Source organism: Panthera uncia, chromosome B1 (assembly GCF_023721935.1).
Source record: "Panthera uncia isolate 11264 chromosome B1, Puncia_PCG_1.0, whole genome shotgun sequence".
NCBI lineage: Eukaryota > Metazoa > Chordata > Mammalia > Carnivora > Felidae > Panthera > Panthera uncia.
This window is the reverse complement of record NC_064811.1, coordinates 39,976,731-39,999,140: the sequence shown is the minus strand read 5'-3', so window position 1 is coordinate 39,999,140 and position 22,410 is coordinate 39,976,731. Positions and strand designations below refer to the sequence as shown.

The 22,410-nt window shown below is 38.4% G+C and overlaps 1 protein-coding gene across 7 annotated transcripts in view; it reads left to right on the top strand.

Moving 5' to 3' along the window:
* FRYL (FRY like transcription coactivator) overlaps nucleotides 1-22,410 on the top strand; it is a 269,670-nt gene that overhangs the window by 176,877 nt on the left and 70,383 nt on the right. For all 7 annotated transcript variants that reach the window (XM_049632000.1, XM_049631993.1, XM_049631998.1 and 4 more), the window contains 11 exons: nucleotides 539-807; nucleotides 3,514-3,709; nucleotides 4,536-4,660; nucleotides 7,166-7,223; nucleotides 9,501-9,592; nucleotides 14,054-14,226; nucleotides 16,265-16,425; nucleotides 16,948-17,058; nucleotides 17,857-18,011; nucleotides 18,296-18,395; nucleotides 19,849-20,017. In XM_049632000.1, coding sequence (XP_049487957.1) covers nucleotides 539-807; nucleotides 3,514-3,709; nucleotides 4,536-4,660; nucleotides 7,166-7,223; nucleotides 9,501-9,592; nucleotides 14,054-14,226; nucleotides 16,265-16,425; nucleotides 16,948-17,058; nucleotides 17,857-18,011; nucleotides 18,296-18,395; nucleotides 19,849-20,017 — 1,609 coding nt within the window. The remainder of the gene's footprint in view (nucleotides 1-538; nucleotides 808-3,513; nucleotides 3,710-4,535; nucleotides 4,661-7,165; nucleotides 7,224-9,500; nucleotides 9,593-14,053; nucleotides 14,227-16,264; nucleotides 16,426-16,947; nucleotides 17,059-17,856; nucleotides 18,012-18,295; nucleotides 18,396-19,848; nucleotides 20,018-22,410) is intronic.

Here is a 22,410-nt window from a genome sequence, read left to right as displayed (position 1 = left end):
GACTTTGTTGTGTCTTTGTTGTTGTTTGAATGACACATAAGTTGCTCTGAAGGTAAATCTTTATCTCTTCAGTATAATAGCTTGGAATTATCATTGAACAAATATTTAAGAATATGTACCTCTGGAGAGGAGTCTGTTTTTCTGTCTCTTCTGCCTGTGCATATATAGGGCATGTCAGCATAAAGTTAATGGTCCATTTTTCAGTTCCCTCTTAGTTTTAGTATGCCCATGAAAGTTGATTATTCATATATGAATTATGTAAGTGGTGGTTCTTCACCTTTTTGGTTCATAGATCCTTTTGAGACTAATAAAACCTCTGGAATCTTTCTCCAGAAAAACCCATGTACACACGTACACACAAAAAAACTTTATATGCAATTTCAGGAATTCACTACTCCCTTAAACCTTTCTTGGACCTCATTATTACCTCTGTTCTAGAAACTACCAAGAGGCCACTTAGAGTTTAATGCAATCCATATGGCAAAACTCTGAAACTTACGGAAATGTGCGATAATTCTTTGCTGTTTTCTCTACGCAGACTACTTTGCTGTATTGCCCTAGCTCGATAGATTTACAGACATTAGCAGAATGGAACTCTTCTCCTATCAGCCACCAGTTTGATGTGATCAGCCCATCACACATATGGGTATTTGCACATGTGACCCAAGGCCAAGACCCATGGATTATAAGTCTCTCCAGTTTTTTAAAGCAAGAAAACCTTCCCAAACACTGCTATACAGCTGTGAGCTATGCTTGGATGTTTGCATACACAAGACTTCAGTTATTGTCCCCACAGGTTGATATAAAGTAAGTTGTTTTCCTAGTGTAAATTTTAGAATGTGTAGACTGTCAGTTTTTATAAGTACGTATTTGAAAAGTTGTACAAGTTGGAAATTCCACAAGTAAATAACCTGCCATAACAGACTGATGTATAAGGGGGGGAGACGAAAGATGTAAGGGATGTAGTCTCATAATCCCTTCATCCTTTTCATGTAATTCAGTCTCACCAAATTGTTGGTTCACTTAATAGCACAGCGCTTGGTACGTAGTATGTGTCTGATGAATCTGTACTGAAGAATTAAGGAGCAGAGGATCTGGAGAGGAGTGTGGATCTGGATATAGATGAGCGTATAGAGGAAGGGTGCAAAGTGAAGAGACATCAAGCACAGTGACCTTACTTTTCCTGATGACATTATAAGGAAGTCATCTGGTGACAGGGATTAGTGATGATGGCATTGGGGATAATGGCAAAGATTTGGAATAACTGATGATGTGATAGGGTGTTAAACAAGGTCATCATAAACTGCAGTTAATTTCTTCTTGCTCTTAAGTATAGTATTTTTGAACCTGAATTTGAGTTCCCGATTTCACTTTATCCGGTACGTTTTATCAGATCACATGGAATGAGGCCTCTCATCATATAAGTTGCCTGTATAAACCCAACCCCTGGACGAACCTAACACCTTAGGGTCATTAAAGGCTCTCCAAACCTGGCTCTAGCCTATACTTTTCCCTTACTCTCTGTCATTGCTGTCCATGTGTTCTTAGGTTAGAACCACACAAACTTCTCTAAGTTCACCGCATGTGACTACAGTTTCCACTATCTTGAGTTTTAGTTCACATGAACCTAGAATGCCTTTTGTCTTCTCTGTCTTCTGTATGTCGACATTTGCTGTATCTCAAATTCCACCTTATTTTTAAAGCCTTCTCTTACATCTCCCAACCCAGAGTAATCATTCCTTCTTTCGGATTTGAATATAGATATTTTTGGTTTTTCGATATGTGTATCCATGCTTATTATATATCTATGTAGATTCTCAGGTATTATGTAGCAAGTATTATTTATTTAGTGGAAATTGACACTTGCCACCTTGCATAACATTAATGACCTTATCTTAGTCTCCCCTAATTACTATGTTTTAAATTAGAAGCTCCTCTCCTACTACCATTCTCTATCTCCTCTATCATTCTTCATCACAGTTGGCACTATCTGATGTTGTTTTATTCATTTCTGTATTGTATATCTTCCGCAGTACTCATGATGGTAGTGGTTTTTTTTTAAGTTTATTTTTATTTATTTTTGAGACAGAGAGAGAGAGAGAGAGAGAGAGCGAGCCAGGGAGGGGCAGAAAGAAAGGGAGCGAGAGAGAGTCCCAAGCAGGCTCCGTGCTGTCAGCACAGAACCTGATGCAAGGCTCGAACTCATGAATGGTGAGATCCTGAGCCAAGATAAAGACTTGGTCACTCAACCAACTGAGCCACCCAAGTGACCTGCTGGTAGTGATTTTTAACAGGGTTGTTTTATTTTGTTTTTACTGCTGCCACAATATTTTCTAAAACAGTAAAACACTGTTGATGAATTAATGAAGTGATATGTTTGCTTTGTTTATCTTAATATATAAATGTACTGAAGCTAAGGACTATGTGTTAGTATTTTTCTGTTTTGTTTTCCTCTCATTCCTTAATCCCAACAGAATTTGGTGTTTGGAAACATTTATGGAATTGTTCCAACATATTTTATTGGTCTAATGTTTCAAGACAGAAATTTGACAGAATCCTTAAAAATGTGGATACTCTTTTGACACTGCAGTTCCATTTTTAGGAATTTACCCAAGAAAATAATTAAAATTTTATTTTAATTAAGCATATATTCAAATGTATAGTGTTGTGTATTATAGGGAAAATTTTCTATTAGTTAAAATGCCCAATAATGAAAATTTAGACAATAAAACCTGATCTCTATAGTAATATAGCATACAGTCATCAAAAATGATGTCGCACTGGGGCACCTGGGTGGCTCAATCGGTTGAGCGTTCGACTTCGGCTCAGGTCATGATCTCGCGGTTTGTGAGTTCGAGCCCCGCGTTGGGCTCTGTGCTGACAGCTCAGAGCCTGGAGCCTGCTTTGGATTCTGTGTCTCCTTCTCTCTCTGCCTCTCCCCCACTTGTGCTCTGTCTGTATCAAAACTAAATAGATGTAAAATAAAAAAAAAATTTTAAAAAAATGTCGCAGAAGTATAGTCTTTTAGTGGAAGATGTTTAAAACACGTTAAGTACATACAAGTACAAAACAAAAAAAAACAGTATTGTTCAGTTTTTGTGAGTTAAAGAAGATATATTCAACATGTTTGTATATGAATTTAAGATTTGTAAAAGAATATACTGTGCTTACTTGGATGTGGGATAAAGGGGATTTTCATTTTGTTTTCATGTGGTTTTTTTTTTTTTTTCCACATCGAGCATGTATAAGAAGTTATAAAATGTGGCCTGTTGAATATTAACTTTGGTCACAAGAATAATAGATGATGTTAAAATGATGCTATGTTTTAATTTTCAGTCAAATATGTTATTCATTTATGTCTTACCGCCATTCCACAGGGCTTTAGCAGCGGTGGTAATAAAACCGTATGTTAACCATCTCTCCTAAATTGATAGCATTTAGCTTTAGTTAAAGAAAACTTCAAAAAATGTATTGTTTGCATTCACCTGTTTCTCTTGCTGTTTTCCCCCTTAGCAGCCCCATCAATGCTAAGAAAGTGAACACTACCACAAGCAGTGACTCCTACGTCGGCCTGTGGAGAAACTATCTGCTCCTTTGCTGCAGTGCGGCGACATCCACGACCTCTTCAACATCTGCAGGTTCCGTGAGGTGTTCTCCTCCCGAGACGCTGGCGTCTACGCCTGATAGTGGCTATAGCATTGATTCCAAAGTAAGGCTTCCCAACCTGCCCCTGAATTTGAATGGCACCATCAAATAATGGTTTTCACGTGTCTTTTCCAGGACCATAAAGGCATTTGGTTGAAAAGTGTGTTGCTTGTACTAACGATGAAAATAGTGCAAGAAATCGCATGACTGTCGATTCCTTACTGGGATCAATTTCATATGTATACACACGAACACTGTTGTACTGATGGAGGGTCATGCTCGCTGAATTCATCGTAGTGAATTTTTTAAAGGAATTTTCATCCCCACTTTTCCTTATTGATTTTCTATAGTTTTCACACTTCTCAGTATCCAAAATAAATCATTTAAATAAATACCTTCGTCGAATTTCCCTAAATTATGTAGTGGTACCAATGATACTTGGTAATAACAGTTGTATAGCCTTCATGCTGTGACACAAAATGTTGCGAGGTGGTTGGAGAAAATTTAGAAAACCTAAGACCTGAGAGTCTTTCTTTAACACCAGTGACTCTTGTAGAAGGAATTTTTTTTTCATTGGTTTTTATGGATCAAAAGACATAGACTATCAGATGGAGGGAATCAGCCTATTATCTGATGGTAAGTGTCTGTAAGAAATTAGGAGACCCACAGAGCCCGAATTCTTTTAATGAACTTGCAGCGAAACATTGGACAAGTCATTTAATGTTTTTAGATTATGTGCACCACAGGTGAATTTTGAAGCCCCGTTCACAGAAAAATTCCATCTTTCCATGGCCCTTGATGAAATGTTGATGAAATGTGGATGAAGTGCCAAATTATTTAATTGGATGTACTGTCATTAACGGCTGCTATAAATACCTATTTTTTTCCAGATTATCGGCATCCCATCCCCTTCATCCTTGTTTAAGCACATAGTTCCAATGATGCGCTCTGAGAGCATAGAGATCACAGAATCCCTTGTTCTAGGTCTTGGCAGGACCAACCCAGGAGCTTTTAGGTAATTATCTTCGTATCTGTTCTCTATGCACTACACCAGCTAATGTAGTGTTGGAGAGAAGGCGTGATAGAGTACTTACTATCCGGACAGTTCATGTCAGTCCTGACATTTACCAGGTAACTAGCCATGTAACATTTAATGAGTCCTGTAATTTCTCTGATCCTTTATTTCTTCATTTTGACTGAACAGATAAGAATTACCCGATATTCTTCACAGAATGACTGTGAAAATCACATATCTATTCTGTATAAATAGGTTCTAAAAATGATAAAATGCCATGTAAATTTTTAATACTTTTCTACCTATTTACACAGTGATGTGATTGTTTTACAGTTTTGGTCTATTGGCTAAAACTATCATTTTTCCTGTTCTTATTCAAGAGAATTAGGTTATTTTTTATTTATTTATTTATTTTAATGTTTATTTATTTTTCAGAGAGAGAAAGAGAGAGAGTGAGAGGGAGGGAGGAAGGGGCAGAGAGCGAGGGAGACAGAATCCGAAGCAGGCTCCAGGCTCCGAGCTGTCAGCACAGAGCCCGATGTGGGGCTCGAACCCACGAACCACGAGATTATGACCTGAGCCAAAGTCATACGCTCAACCAACTGAGCCACCCAGGCGCCCCGAGAATTAGGTTATTTGTAAAAGAAATATTTACGTACATATTTATGTCATCCTTGATATTTTTTATACTAATGAAAAAAATCCTTCATTTTTGCCTGAGATTCTGCTTGGTCCTTGCCTTGCCTGCTGGGCCTTGTAGTCATTCTTTTGAGATTGTCCTCCATTGATCTCAGGTGATGTTTGATGTTTCATCTCTGAGATAACACATACAGCAGAGACTAGGTTAGCTAATTATTATGTGTCTGTATTTGTGGGGTGGCGTTCATCATAAATGAAGTCTTGGAAAATTATTTTGTGATAAGTAAATACATTATTGTGCTAATGGAAAAAATAGGATCCAAAGATGATCTCAGATTCTTAAAAAACAAATTCTCATAAAGAGAAACAATCCTCAGGCAAAAACTGTAAATATCTGCAGTAGTTTCCATAGATGATGAAATTGTGGATGCATTGTGTTTTCTTATTATCCTTTTTTATTTTTCCAGTTATCCACAATGATCACATTTACAATTCAAAGCCATAATATAAGCAAAGATAAAGTTATCATTTTCATGAAGTTCATACCCTTTAACTCATTAATGCTATTTATAAGAATTAATCCTAAGGAGATAATCAGAAATGAAGGCAAAGATATTCACTGAGGTAGTATTTATAACAACAAAAATTAGATAAAATTGGGGCACCTGGCCAGCTCAGTCAGTAGAGCATGCGACTCTTAATCTTATGGTTGTAAGTTCAAGCTCCACGTTAGATGTAGAGATTACTTAAAATCTTCAGGAGTGCCTAGGTGGCTTAGTCAGTTAAATGTCTGACGTGGGCTCAAGTCATGGTGTCACAGTTGGTGAGTTCAAGCCCCTCATCAGGCTCTGCATTAACACCAAAGAGCCTGCTTGGGATTCTCTGTCTCTGTCTCTGTCTCAAAAAAAAAAAAAAAAAAAAAAAAAAAAAAAAAAAAAAAAAAATTTTAGGGACACCTGGGTGGCTCAGTCGGTTAAGCATCCAACTTCAGCTGAGGTCACAATCTCAGAGTTCATGGGTGTGAGCCCCACATTGGGCTCTGTGCTGACAGCTCAGAGCATGGAGCCTGTTTCAGATTCTGTGTCTGTCTGCCTGTCTGTCTGTCTCTCTGCCTTTCCCCTGCTCAAGCTCTGTCTCTCTCAAAAGTAAATAAATATTTAAAAATAATAGTAATAAATAATTTAAAAAGCTTTAAAAATTACATAAAATTTAATGAATCAGTGAGAAATGAAAGTGGTTAGGAAAATTGTGGTATCCTACTCTATAAAAGAATATTATGAATAAATTAATGGCATTTAAAAGTCATTATGCTATTAATGGGAAAAAGGATACCATCCCATGTATGATAGGGTTTCAACTATATAAAATGTGTGTGGGCTCAAAATGATGGAACAACAGTCTTAATGGTACTTACCTCTGTGAATTAGAATAAGTGGCCTATCCCATTTTTTTCTGCTTTCCAAATATTCTACAGTGTGCATATGTTCTTTTGTAACCACAACAAAACAATAAGGATTGTGTTGGAAACAGTAGAATTAGGGGGCACCTGGTGGCTCAGTTGGTTAAGCGTCCGACTTTGGCTCAGGTCATGATCTCGTGGTTCACGAGTTCGAGCCCCACGTCGGGCTCTGTGCTGACAGCCTGGAGCCTGTTTCAGATTTTGTCTCCGTCTCTCTCTGCCCCTCCCCTGCTTGCGCTCTGTGTGTGTCTCTCTCTCACTCTCAAAAATAAACATTAAAAAAAGATTAAAACAGTAGAATTAGGGTTAACACTTGCATTTCACATCATTATATTAGTGTTTACATATTTGCACAACAGATTACACCCGTTCAGCTATTAATTAAAAACATATCACTTCCCTTCTAGGGAACTAATAGAGGAATTGCATCCCATAATTAAAGAAGCACTCGAAAGAAGGCCAGAGGTAAGTGTGTACTTTTCTACCATTAAATATTTGTCAAGTACTTGTCTTCTATATTCTATGCCAAAATTAGACATAGAATTTTGTCAAAAGTTAGAAATTGAGAAGTAATTACATAAAAGATCGTCTAAAGTAGTTCTAAACACTTTTTTAATATACAAAACTCTCCCCCCCCCCCCAACAGGAGATCTTTATGCAGAAACTCATTACATAAAAGATATTAAATTGCTATAACTAGAGTGAGGGCAGTCAGGATCTAGATGGGTCAGCAAACTTCCTGTAAATGGCCAGATAGTAAATATTTTCACCTTTGCAGGTCCTACTGTCTCTGTTGCAACTGCTCAGTTTTGCTGCATAGACTACTAAACAAAGGGACGCAACTAGATTGCAATAAAATTTTATTTAGGCAGAAGTGGGCCAGATTTGGCCTGTGAGGTCCATATTTTGCCAACCCCAGGTTTACGTTCCCAAATCTATAGGTTTGTGTTCTGTCCTGAGCAACTTTTAGAAACCGCAGGTCCGGTGGGACAGGCAGATATGCAAACCATAACTATAACAATGTGTTATTCACTCAAACGAAGTCATAGGTAAGAGGTTGTACAGACTGTGGAGAGGAAAAGCCTCTGGCTCTGCCTGTGAAGGAAAAATAGGCAGGAAGCACCAATATTTGAGCTGAAGTTTGAAGCACATTCCTTGGTGGATAAGCAAGGGGAAGACATTCTAGGCAGAGAAATAGCATTTGCAAACTTTATGAAAGAATTTGAACACTGCAGATTCTTTTGCGTGATTATATTATGGAGAAAGTGATTGGTTATGCTGCAAAGCAAGGTAGGAATTATCTCATGACAGACTCCTGGTCTCTGCTTTATTTAGTAGTCCAGTGGTTACCGTATGGCATAGGCATCCGAGAATTGCCTGGAGAGCTTCCTAAAAATTATAGATTCCTGGGCCTGTTGAATGAGAATCCCTGGAATGGAGCCCAGAAATCTTCTAAAAACCACTGTAGATGAGCCTGGTGTAGATGACTGAGAATCACTGCTCTTTATGTCACCAAGGAATTAAAACAGGAGAGGGAGATGGGGATAATAGCTACTCTTTAGAAACTGTAAGACAGCATCTGTACTTCTTTATTTCCTTTCTTTAATTTAGCCTGGTGGAGTAGTGATAGTATCCCCATTTAGTAATTGATTAGACTTTTGTTTCAGAATGATCATGTTGATTACAGTATAGCATGAAAGTTAAAGGATTACCAGAGGAAAATGGAAATGGAAGCAAAATTAAGTAGCAATATTTATACTTCAGAATTTCAGGGGAGAGAAGTCATCATAGCAAGTGAATAGATAAGTACAATGATGTTCCTTGAATGTAAGATTTATTTTGAGTGCTGTAGACTCAGTCTTTCTACAGGGATGAGATGAAAACAAGTCAGTTAAAATGTTGCAGAAATCCTCAAAAGCTGTTTAGAAACCATCCTGTTCAGTATGAATTGCTGTAAACTTTATAAAGAGCTAAACGAACTAGTAGTTGTAATGAGCTGGTTATCAGCAAATTGGCCTGCTTATGCAAGGCAGGAATCTGGGGTTTGTAGGTTTCTAGTTGCTCTGTACTGTGAAAATTACATCATGGTGACATAATGAGCAATAGAAGAAAATGATGCAGCAAATCTGTCTCTTCCTACTACATGAGTTCCCACTGGAAGCAGAATCCAGTGGAGATGTTATAGCAATTATAAGCTAGCCATTTGTCCTTTGGCTCTAATAAGACAAATTTGTTCATACCATAATGATCAGATAAATTTTTTCTTTTGTATTTCGTTTTTGTGTCAAAATTAATCCGTGAGTGGAAAAGTTTGGCACAAGCAAAATCTGTGGGGTTTCTTCATTCTCCTTTGTGTTATTTTTTTATTTTCCCCGCCCTTCTGTTCTATTCGGGGGGACATCTTAGGGATTCTTTTGCTTTCAGTGAGAACCGTTGACTAACCGCTTCAGTTCTTCTGAAGTTGTCAGATTAGCAAATAACCTAAAAGTAACTGTAACTGTGAGGTAACTATAGGATTTTATTTTCTCCCCACACAAGGGGTATGGCCGCACAAACTGTCATGTGATTTTATTTGGCTCATTAATCAAACTATCTGCACATGTCTCTCTGATTCAGTGGCCACCAGACTGCTCAAAGTCCACATTACACAAACAAAATAATCGCAATGAGCCCTAAAACCCTAAGTTCGCTATCGACTTCCCGGAAGGACTTTTACTTAGTATCTTTCTATCTCTGGAACAGAATATGAAGCGTCGCAGGCGTCGAGATATTTTGCGAGTACAACTGGTACGAATATTTGAACTGCTGGCAGACGCGGGTGTCATTAGTCACAGGTCAGTGTTGGATTTTGATTTGTAAAACTTTGATTAGGGAACATAATATTGTCTCTTATGAAATACATAAAAACAAAGCACGCTTGCAACAACAATTAAAACCTTCAACGCTGTGAGCATTATTTGCCAGTCCATCTAGTATTAGCCAGTGGCTAAAAAACATGTTGAAAAAAAATCTACCACTAGTACTAGATTGCTTCGGGAAAAAATTGGGTATGACGTTCCTAGGATTTTGATATTTGTAGGAATCTAGTAACTCAGGCAAGAGGACAGTAGCCTTGTTTTGTGACTAAGTTAACTTTATCTTACCTCATTTTAAAGATGTATTTCTTGGGCGCCTGGGTGGCTCAGTCGGTTGGGCGGCCGACTTCGGCTCAGGTCACGATCTCGCGGTCCGTGAGTTCAAGCCCCGCATCGGGCTCTGTGCTGACAGCTCAGAGCCTGGAGCCTGCTTCAGATTCTGTGTCTCCCTCTCTCTGACCCTCCCCTGTTCGTGCTCTGTCTCTCCCTGCCTCAAAAATAAATAAACGTTAAAAAATAAATAAATAAATAAATAAAAATAAAGATGTATTTCTTGTAGACTGTAAAATCATATATATATACATCTATCTATACATCTAGATAGATAGATAGATAGATAGATATAGGCTAAACACTATAAAGTTTACAAATTTATCCCAGTCATCTATTAGTCTATCCTATTGGGGAAAATCACAAAATCCATGAACATAAATCATAATTCATAACTTTCCACCCTTCCCCAATGAAGACATTGTTAGAATAAAGGCATTTTGGCACTAAGACCAGCCCCTTGAGGAAAATTCCATCAGCTTTGGGTTGAGAACTATCTATTTCCTTAGGAAAGATAATGGTGTTACCTGACTGTTTATTGAAGGAGGGAAAAAAAGAGAGATCTGATCGTCTTCAAAAAAAGGTAACTGAAAAGAGATCCTGAGGAAAAAAGAATGTTAATAATAGTGCAGTGTTGTTACTCTGGCATTGTCCTGCTTATTTCTGAGTACCTCCTCCCTTTCATAGTTCGCATCAAGTGCTTTTTTGACAAGTGCTTTCAAAAATAGAGCTTTAATTAAAGAGAATTTAGGGGCGCCTGGGTGGCTCAGTCGGTTAAGCGGCCGACTTCAGCTCAGGTCATGATCTCACGGTCCATGAGCTCAAGCCCCGCGTCGGGCTCTGTGCTGACCGCTCAGAGCCTGGAGCCTGTTTCAGATTCTGTGTCTCCCTCTCTCTCTGATCCTCCCCCGTTCATGCTCTGTCTCTCTCTGTCTCAAAAATAAATAAACGTTAAAAAAAAAAATTTAAAGAGAATTTAAACCACTGATTACCTTTTCTTTTATAGTAAATGAAAAGCAAATGAGAAGAAAGAAAAAGAAACATCATTCCTTTTTTTTGTCTTACACAAAAATAAAACAGTGGAAGTCAGGAAAAGAGAATTTGAAACATGTTGGGCTTTGTGCAAAAAATCAACAACCTAATACATACCTGGATCTTTTTTTGGTTGTTGCTTTTTTTTTTTTTTTAATTTTTTTTTTAAACGTTTTTTATTTATTTTTGGGACAGAGAGAGACAGAGCATGAACGGGGGAGGGGCAGAGAGAGAGGGAGACACAGAATCGGAAACAGGCTCCAGGCTCCGAGCCATCAGCCCAGAGCCCGACGCGGGGCTCGAACTCACGGACCGCGAGATCGTGACCCGGCTGAAGTCGGACGCTTAACCGACTGCGCCACCCAGGCGCCCCTTGGTTGTTGCTTTTAATGTAACGTTAGTGAATGGAGAATCTTTGAATGGTACTATTTTGGGGAACTGCAGGATGTTGGTGTATTTAAAATTTAACTGCAAAAGCTGTACTCACCATTGGGCAGTAATGGTTTTGAACACAGTTATGGTTTTGGTTTTGTTTGATTTTTTTTTTAAGAGAAAGTAATCCTATAAGGCTGTTGCTATTATGGACTTTTTATTTCCTTGATTAAGGCAAAAAAGATGAATTCTGAATGCCAAGAAGGCAGGGATCTTTGTTTTGTTCCTCAAGCTGATCCTGTGTGCCTCATGCATAGGAAGTACTCAATGAATATTTGTTAAATGAATGAATGTTTTATTCTGGGTCAGGTTGCAGTCTGTTAAATTGGTTTCCCATCCAATAATAAATCATGACTCAGAAATTAAAAACACTCATTTAAGGAATAAAGGGAAACATTTCAAAAAAAAAAGGAAAAGAAAAGAAAGGTGCCTGGGTGGCTCAGTCATTAAGCATCTGACTTCAACTCAGGTCATGATCTCATGGTTCTTGAGTTCGAGCTCCGTGTCGGGTGAGCTCGAGCTCCATTTGGGGTGAACATGAGCCCTGCTTGGGTGAGCCCTGCTTCTCTCTCTCTCTCTCTCTCTCTCTCTCTCTCTCCCACACACACACCCTCTCTCAGCCCCTCTCTCACTTGCACCTTTTCTCTCTCAAAAAAAGGGAGGGGACACATTTCATTATGAATTCATTGAACATATTTTTATTGTAGACTGGTATTTTTAAGATGCTGTAATACCATGGTGATTCCTTACTCTTGTTTTCATGGCTTTAGGATGTTTATTCTTTTGAGAGAGCACATGCAAGTGGGCAAGGGGCAGGGAGAGAGAGGAGACAAAATCTGAAGCATGCTCCAGGCTCTGAGCTGTCAGCACCTGAACTCACGAATTGTGAGATCATGACCTGAGCCGAAGTCGGATGCTTAACCAACTGAGCCAACCAGGCCACTCCTACGATGTTTACAAGAAGCTCTTCACAACTATTAAAAATTAGTTTTACTTTTAAAATCTTGTGTTTTAGAAGTACTTTTCAAATATAGCAAGGAAAACTGATCAAAATGAATGTAATGTAACATCATCATTTATATAGCACTTATGGTTTACTAATAAGATTATCATTCATTTTCTCTTATGATTTCATTTTCTCTTTCTTACATAGTAACTCATTTATAGTCTTACTAAAATGCTCTGAGGTAGCTACTGGTCAAATCCTTTATAAACAATGGAACAAGACTGGAACCCAAGACTTCTGACTAACCAAAGGAGCCTTTCTGGTCTTTGGTTTCCAGGCAGAGAGCCCTTGCCTCAGGGAGAAAATTACTGCAGATTTTTGAGACAATTCCACGGGTATAAGAAGACTTGAAAATCACCACTCGTACTTGAATTCTCTTAAAGTTTCGTGTCCCTAGTACTACCTGTTTTAGAATCTTGCAGAGAATAAATACCTAATGGATATTTGATTGATTATGCTAAAGGCATGATATGAATATGCGTGGCAACTAGGAGAATATATACAGCTAGTCTTTCTTCTTTCTACCCTTCTGAACTGATCCTTCCTATCCCGTATGCCTCCTTATTTCCTTATTTTGAAAAACTATATATTTTGCCAGAGAAGGAATAACATTCAGCACTCAGAATAGTCGATTAAAAGCAGATATGGAATTGAATAATATAAATTGCAGTAGTTTCTTGATTAAGAAGCACCATCTAGGGGCACTTGGGTGGCTCAGTAGGTTGAGCATCTGACTTTAGCTTGGGTCATGATCTCACGGCTCATGGAGTTGAGTCCCGCATCAGGCTCTGTACTGACATCTCAGAGCCTGGAGCCTGCTTTGGATTCTATGTCTCCCTCTGTCTCTGCCCCTCCCCCACTCACGTGCTGTCTCTCTCTCTCTCTCTCTCTCTCTCTCTCAAAAATAAACATTAAAAAAAAAAGAGGAAGAAGCATCATCTAGGAGCACCTGGGTGGCTCAGTCAGTCAAGTGTCCAACTCTTGATTTCAACTGAGGTCATGATTTCAGAGTCATAGGATCGAGCCCTGCATTGGGCTCTGTGCTAACAGTGCAGACCCTGCTTGGGATTCTCTCTATCCCTCTGTCTCTGCCCCTCCCCTACTCACATGCTCTGTTTCCTAAAATAAACTTAAAAAAAGCACAATCTATCTCATATTTGTAAGCCAAAATCATGTTCATTTAATTTTTGTATATTAAGTTGCACACCATCATGACCATGCCAAGTTTAATACACAGTTAGTTGATCCTTGAACATAGATTCGAGCTGCACAGGCCCACTTGTATGTGAATTTTAACAGTACAGTAATATAAATGTGTTTTCTCTTAGGATTTCATTTTCTCTGTCTTTATTGAAAGAATATAGTACATAATATGTATGACATGCAATATATATGTTCATCAACAGTTTATGTTATCGGCAAGGTTTCCAGCCAACAATAGGCTATTAATTGCTAAGTTTTGTGGAGTTAAAAGTTATATACAGATTTTTGACTGGAGTGGTGTGAGTGGGTACCCCAAGCCCCCCCATCGTTTAAGGGTCTACTGTGTATTATTCTGGTTTGATTACTAGGAATTTATTTTGATTGAAATTATAATTTAAAATCACATTTTCTTTTTTTTTTTTTTCCAATATTTTCAGTGCAAGTGGTGGCCTTGATAATGAAACACATTTCCTCAACAACACTTTATTGGAATATGTAGATTTAACGCGACAACTCCTGGAAGCAGAAAATGAGAAAGACTCTGACACACTGAAGGATATACGATGCCATTTTAGTGCCTTAGTGGCGAATATCATTCAGAATGTTCCAGGTAATTATTTTCAGTTTCTTTTTTTTTTAATGTTTTTATTTATTTTTGAAGGAGAGAGAGACAGAGCATGAGTGGGGGAGGAGCAGAGAGAGAGGGACACACAGAATTTGAAGCAGGCTCCAGGCTCTAAGCTGGCAGCACAGAGCCCGATAAGGGGCTCGAACTCATGAACTGTGAGATCATGACCTGAGCCGAAGTCGGATGCTTAACTGACTGAGCCACCCAGGCACCCCTATTTTCAGTTTCTTAAAACATTATTGAATTATTAAGCGACCGTCATATATTTTCTTCCCATGAGGGTTTGCAGTCTCAGGTGCTAAAGCAGCTAAAACATAGTGGAAAATATGTCAGCATAACATGGATGGCAAGCGTTTGTTTTAGCTTTCAATTAGTGGTGTGAGTAGAAATAAAAAAACAACCCCACCTAGATTTTTAATGATAATCAAGACACTAACAAAAAATTTAAGAAGTCAATAGAATATTCTTCTATTATTTTTATTTTTAAAAATTCTATTCTTTTATTTAAAAAAATTTTTTTTAATGTTTATTTATTTTTGAAGGAGAGAGAGACAGAGTGCGAGCCAGGGGGGGGGCAGAGACAGAAGGAGACACAGAATCCGAAGTAGGCTCCAGGCTCTGAGCTGTCAGCATAGAGCCTGAAGTAGGCCTCGAACTCATGAGCCATGAAATCATGACCGGGGCCAAAGTCGGACGCTTAACTGACTGAGCCACTCAGGTGCCCCTCGGATAAGCTTCTTTAGACAGAGCTTGTTCTAGGTGTAGTAAGCAAAAAGAAATAGTAATGAGAATAGAATTAACAAGATACTTTTGAGTAATGGAAGAAGGGTGTAGTCTGCAGTTACAAAATATACCAAAGATACAGTGTTATTGATTGGTTCCTTTCAGGTCAGTGTACCTATTGTTGAGTACCTACCAAATGGCAGATAGTGGTTTAGGCACTAGAAATATTAATTTATGCAATTACGTTTTAAAAAGCCATAAATTCTGTACAAGTATAAGACATAAAAATGTGACTGTAGCCTTTGGTATAAATGTAAACACAATTTTTTTTCCTTTTCTTTCTGAAAAAGAATAATTTTGTTAGCTTTAAAAATACATGCAAACAGTTGGCTTTTAAAGTAAGAGCATGGGCTGTATTTTATAAGAGAGTCTAGTAAACATTTCTTAGGTACCTTAATTTCAAGTGCAGGAGCCCTATTTGGAACTTTAGAGGAAATGATGCCAGTTAGAGGGAAAGAACATTCTTTCCCTCTAACTTTTCTGATCTGAAGCCCATTAACATAAAGATAGAATTTAGTCCATTGCTAAACATTTTCCTACAACTTCCAGATTGGTTCATTAAGATACTGTTGGGTTTCTTCAACAAGGATTGACACCGAGAATTTGTAGATGCAATTTTAACGTGGAGAGAATCTGCGGAGATCATCTCAACCAGTCGTTTTCAAACTGTGTCGTTTTTCCTCTGCTGCCAGCAGCAAGAGGCAGCAGAATGGGTTTAGACTCTAGGCCTTACCCCTGAGTTCAAGTAGATCAGCCCCTCCTTTGTCTGTTTTGTGTATCAAGATTCCATGTAAGGATTCTTGATTCTTTGACAAAGACAGCTGTGCTGCTAAAAACATACAGCTTAAAAACAACTTATCTCGTCCAAAGATTTCACTTGACATTGAACCGAGATCCAGAGTTGTGTTCGTGTTGATGTCTCGGCCCCGCTTACCGTGTGAGCAGCAACAGCCAGGGAGAGAGGCAGGGTCCTCGTACCTCCCTTGAAATCGTGCTTGCAGGTCCTGAATCTCTCACAACGCTATGCTGCGTGGTGTCATAGTCTGATCAGCCCTGTTCCTGTGACTTGCGTATGTGGAAATGATTTCTGCCACGGAGGAGGTTTTTGGCAGTTTAAGATAAAAACTTCTGCTTTCTTTTTTATAATATTGCATATTCAATGCCAAATAAGTTGGCGTGCACATTAAAATAAAGGGAAATGGGAATCATTATTTTCCCATCTATTTTTTATTTACAGTGCACCAGAGAAGAAGTATCTTCCCTCAACAGAGCCTTCGTCACAGTCTGTTTATGCTGTTCAGTCACTGGGCAGGCCCTTTCAGCATCATGTTTACACCCTTGGACAGATACAGTGACAGAAATATGCAAATTAACAGACATCAGTACTGTGCCCTAAAGGTATTTACTTAGAAATCTGCTTTCTTTTTTCTTACGTGAAGAGTGTAAATTTTTTTGTCTCTCATTGCCTAGTATTGTAAAGAGGATAGATTTCTTCTTAGTACCTTGAGAACATCAGAATAAATATTTGCCTGCTGTATGAAAACATTTATACTGTATGCTTATTTAAATGCATAAAATACAACGCAAAGAAGTTATAGAATCCACCCAAAATTTAAACACTATTTTCTTAAAGAACTGAGAATTGCTTCTTTTTCCTTAAGTACTTTTTCTTCGTCTTTTTCCCCCCTCTTCTCTTCCAGTACTGTTCAAACTCCATGCCTAATTTGATATCATCCATTCACTTACTACTCATAATAAATTACTTAGTTTCAAAAATTACTATTACGCTTTTCTTTGTAAAGAATTAAAGGTATTGTGGCCACATAAGCATGAATAAAAATATCCTGCCTCTTCACATTAAACAGCCAACATATAACCTCTTAAATGTTTTAAATGTAATTCTAATATTATTGTTTGAAGGCTATGTCTGCTGTACTATGTTGTGGCCCTGTTGCAGATAATGTAGGACTTTCATCAGATGGCTATTTGTACAAATGGTTGGATAACATTTTGGACTCTCTGGACAAAAAGGTAATTATGACAGTTCCTTTAAGATTTCATAATAAATGGCACTGCATTATTTGGAGTTACACTATGACCCACTGAAAACCAATCTTTTTTTTTTTAATAGGAGACAGATTAGAATATAAACAAAAAGCATATTATATAAAATTAAATAGGATGCAACAATTTAACAATTTTCTAATTCTTATTTATTACTTAAATAATGTTAATTATTATAGGGTTAATATAGTAGTGTATACATATATCTCACAATAGGGTTCTAAATCTAAAGTATATTAATATAGAATACATTGAGCTCCATGGAAGAAATACGTGTTATTTGTTATGCTTAATATCCTTTTTTTTTACCACTCCCCAATTAATCTTTCTTGTCTTCCCTATTCTTTATTTTCCTGCTGTACATGCACAGACTTCACAATTTAAAATAGAACTTACATTTTTTTCCCCTCAGAATAATTTTTCTATTAGGTTATCCCAGACAAGAATAAAGCTTGATAAAAATAACTGGAGAGGTTAATAACTCACTTTTCTGAAAGCACTGAATCACTGTGCATATTCATCAGCCGCCTTTAGGGCTCTGCTGGAGGAGAGAATTGTACTACGCAGAGTCTTGTGGAAAAAGTATAGTTTATCCATGTCATTTGTTTCCTTTTGGCTAAATAAAATGAGAAGAGGTTGAACAAAAGGAGACTGAGATTTGTGCTTAAATACAATAAATATATATACTGTGTGATTTGAATAAAAATATGGGGAAGTAGTTATATAAATTTCTTTCTCCCGGGCAATCTTGTGGCCTTTCCTTAGGTTCATCAGTTGGGCTGTGAAGCAGTTACATTACTGCTGGAGCTGAACCCGGATCAGAGCAACCTGATGTACTGGGCTGTGGACCGATGTTACACTGGTTCCAAGAGAGTGGCAGCTGGCTGCTTTAAAGCCATAGCTAATGTATTCCAGAACAGGTACTCTAGATACTGGCTTCCATATTTTATTTAGCTTTTTTTTTTTTTCTTAAAGAAAAATACTAAGAAACCAGTGTTTTGCTTCCCTGAGCTCTAATGAAATGTAACCAAAATAAGAATAACGATCACCATGCATCTGTTGTACCTTTTGCCTTAAAAACAAACCCCTAGTCACTTCATTGCTTTAAAAGCTGCATGTCTGCAGCTCCGCCCTTTGTGTATCATATTTATTAACGGTGTGAAAGCCTCTAAACATTTACCTAACATGTAAAATTTGTCCCTAGGGATTATCAGTGTGATACAGTGATGCTCCTGAATCTGATCCTGTTTAAAGCAGCTGATTCTTCTCGAAGCATCTATGAGGTTGCTATGCAACTTTTACAGGTATGTAAGCAAATATTAGTTAAAATAATTTTTAAGTTTATTTATTTATTTTTGAGAGAGAAAGAGGGGGACGGGCAGAGAGAGAAGGAGAGAGAGAATCTCAAGCAAGCTCCACACTGTCCACGCAGAGCCCAACACAGGGCTGGAGTGGAGATCAAGAGTCCGAGGCTTAACCAGCTGAGCCACCCAGGCGCCCATAGTTAAAATATTTCTTATTGAGGATTTCATGAAGCATTGCTATCTATTCTTGCCTTGAAAGTCTATAAATATTCAGCTTTATTTTCAGTGGGGAGACATGGTATCAATTCCTGATTATCATTACAAATAGAAGACAAAGATAATATGGGTCACTTAAGTCTACAAATAATACAGACTGTTCAGAAGTGTATTACAAAGGGGTCACATATATACTCCCACACATGCACCTGTATGTGCCCATATGTGTGCAAGTACTTACACAAATTGAGTGGTCAGGACCTGCCAGATAAGAATAATGTGAGCCAAATGATTTTTTGAGAACGAAGTAAAAAGTAATTAGCTCTTCTTTGATGACCTTGTATAATTTTTCTTTATTAGACCAAGAAAAATAACATAGAAAGTTTACTTCCCAAGCATGGATATTCCATCATCATACAATATCTAATTGTTAATAGGGTGAGATTTTTCTCTTTTAACCAAGAATGAGATTCAATTAGATGCTGATTTTTCCAGAGGGCTCAAAGTGGTATTGATGGTGGTTGTGACCATCTCAGGAATTACACCCTAATGTCTTAATTAATTAGGAAGAAAGGTCAGTGGTATCACTCTCTATATAGTGTAATGTTAAAGAATTTTTAAATCATATTCCTTATTTGATCTGTATGTAACCAAGATCTATTTGAAGATTTTTTTTCACTTATACATGTTTCGTATAATCCTGTTTTTGAACTGGGAAGTGGTAAATTTTCTTCAAGTAATGGTATAGTAAGTTGCTTAAGTCATTTTCAGACTGCTACTGCCTCAAACCGTTGGCATTAAGCTCAAGGAATATAAAGCCTTGTAAACAATTACAGAGCATTTGCAGACATTTCTAGGAATTAGAAATTAACATCTTGGGGCGCCTAGGTGGCTCAGTCGGTTAAGCATCTGACTTTGGCTCAGGTCATGATCTTACGGCTTGTGGGTTCAAGCCTCGTGTCAGGCTGTGTGCTGACAGCTCAGAGCCTGGAGCCTGCTTCAGATTCTGTGTCTCCCCCTCTTTCTGTCCCTCCCCCACTCACGCTCTGTCTCTCTCTCTCTCAAAAATAAATAAATGCTAAAAAAAGAAAAAAGAAAAAAAAAAGTAACATCTGGAATACTTTCAATATACATACCTATATTATTTTTAAGCTGGAATAATTCTTGTGAGATTTTATTTTTCAATTATAGGTGAAATTTAGAGGACTCATGAAATCTTTACTCTACATTCCTGCAGATCCTGGAACCGAAGATGTTTCGCTATGCTCACAAGTTGGAAGTTCAGAGAACAGATGGAGTACTTAGCCAGCTGTCTCCTCTGCCGCACCTGTATTCTGTTTCGTATTATCAGTTATCCGAGGAGTTAGCAAGAGCTTATCCTGAGCTAACTCTCGCCATGTTCTCAGGTATGATCATTGAACTCGTTAGTGGGTTTTCATTAGGAATCGTTTCTAAATAGCTACTTTTAGGACATTTTACATAAATGAAATTTGAGGTTGAATCAAAACAAAACATGTCTTTAAAGTTTTCTTTCTTTATTTATCTGTACACCACATGTGGGGCTCAAACTCGTGACCCCGAGATCAAGAATCGCACACTCCTCTGACTGAGCCAGCCAGACACCCCTAAAATAAAACATGCCTTTATGTGAGAGTGTTTTTTCTTTAATAAGAACTCTTAATACTAATCCCCTCATGATATGTAAATTTCTTATTAATGAAGTCTTTCCAGGCTTCTCACTTTGCCTTCCTTTCTTCTTTGCCTTGCAAAAAGTGGAAAAAAAAAAAAAAAAGAGGGGCTTCACATGCAATTTAAAAACATGTTTGGGGGGTGCCTGGGTGGCTCAGTTGGTGGAGCATCAGACTTCTTTTTTTTATGTTTATTTTGGAGACAGAGAGAGAGAGAGAGAGAGAGAGAGAGAGAGACAGAGAATGTGAGTGGAGGGAGGGTCAGAGAGAGAGGGAGACACAGAATCCAAAGCAGGATGCTGTCAGCACAGAGCTTGACGTGGAGCTTGAATTCACAAACCACGAGATCATGACCTGAGCTGAAGTCGGATGCTTAGCTGACTGAGCCACCCAGGTGCCCCAAGCATCAGACTGTTGATTTCATCTCAGATCATAACCTTGCAATTCCCGGGATTAAGCCCCACAGCGGGCTGCCCTCTGATGGTGCAGAGCCTGCTTGGGATTCTGTCCCTCTTTCTCTGCCCCTCCTCTGCTTGTGTGCATGTGCACCCTTTCTCTCTCTCAAAAACATGAGCTTTAAAGAAAATAATTAAATTAAAATATTTCTTGTGGCACCTGTGTGTGGCTCAGTCAGTTAAGCTTCTGACTCTTGATTTTGGCTCATCTTATGATCTCACAGTTTGTGAGATTGAGCCTTGTGTTGGGCTCTGCACTGATAGCACAGAGTGTGGTTAGAATTCTCTGTATCTGCCCCTCCCCACCTTGCATACACGCACGTTCTTTCTCTCTCCCTCTTTCTCTCTCTCAAAATAAATAAATAAACATTAAAAAAAAAAAATAGGGGTACCTGGGTGGCTCAGTCAGTTAAGTGACTGACACTTGATTTCGGCTCAGATCGTGATCTCATGGTATGTGAGATTGAGCCCCACATCGGGTTTCTGCACTGGCAATATGGAACCTGCTTGGTATTCTCTCTGTCTCCCTCTGTGTCTGCCCCTCCTGTGTTCTGTCCCACTCGCTTTCAAAATAAAGAAATAGCTGGGCCTGGGTGGCTCAGTTGGTTAAGCGTCTGACTCTTGGTTTTGGCTCAGGTCATGATCTTATGGTTTCATGAGTTCAAGCCCTGTGTCAGGCTCTGTGCTGGCAGCATGGAGCCTGCTTGGGATTCCCTCTCCGTCTCCCTTTTCCTTTCCCTCTCCCTCTTTCTCTCTCCCTCTCTCTGCCCCTCCCTCACTTGCATTGTCTCTGTTTCTCTCAAAATAAATACTACATTTTAAAAATTAAAGAAATATGATTTAAAAATAGAAATAAATAAAAACATTTCTTTGGTAGACACAGAACTTCCTGAGTCTTCTAGTATATAACTTGTGCATTGGTCTGTCATTAATAATAAAAACGGGCAGAGATCCAGGTTTCTTTCTTTAAGGAAAACCTGTAATCATAGGGAAAGGGCCTGCAGTGCCTTAAGCAAAACTATCTCTTAGGATCCCACATTGCTTTCTGGTTCAGTTTCCTTTCCTTGGGGCCAACAACTGTTCCTGCCGTGGGCGTCTAAAACAGAGGGACTATGTGTCAGGCAAGATGTGCTCTCTATCTGGATCTGCCAAGACTCAGCTTTAGGACAATTTTTGTTTAAAATCTAGTTTAACCTTCTGCCCAGTGGACACTATTGCAAGTTCTCCTGTAGTTCTTGAATTTTCACCAAAGAGTTAATTTTAACACCGAACACTTACCTGGTTTTTCTACTTTTCACTTGTAACAAGATCTTATTTTAGTCTGAGAATTGGACAGGCACCAAAACGGACATCCAGGGGATTAGAAAGTTCTCCTGTGGACCCTTTCTTTCATTTAGTCAAGACATGGTGACCTTCACCTTCTTTGGGCATCTTTCCACAGCCTCCATTTCAGTAGTGGAAATATTCCCCATCCCTCACTGACCTGACTGGGGGGAGGGGGGAAAACGATTTAAATTCCTGTAACATTCAATCTTAAAGTGGTTTGCCTGTTTGGTTTGTACCGGTAGATGGCAGTGACTGAGCCCTTCCTTTTCCGTAACCCTCGCAGTCCTGACAGCCCTTTCAGGATCAGTGTGCATGGTCATCAGTGCAAAG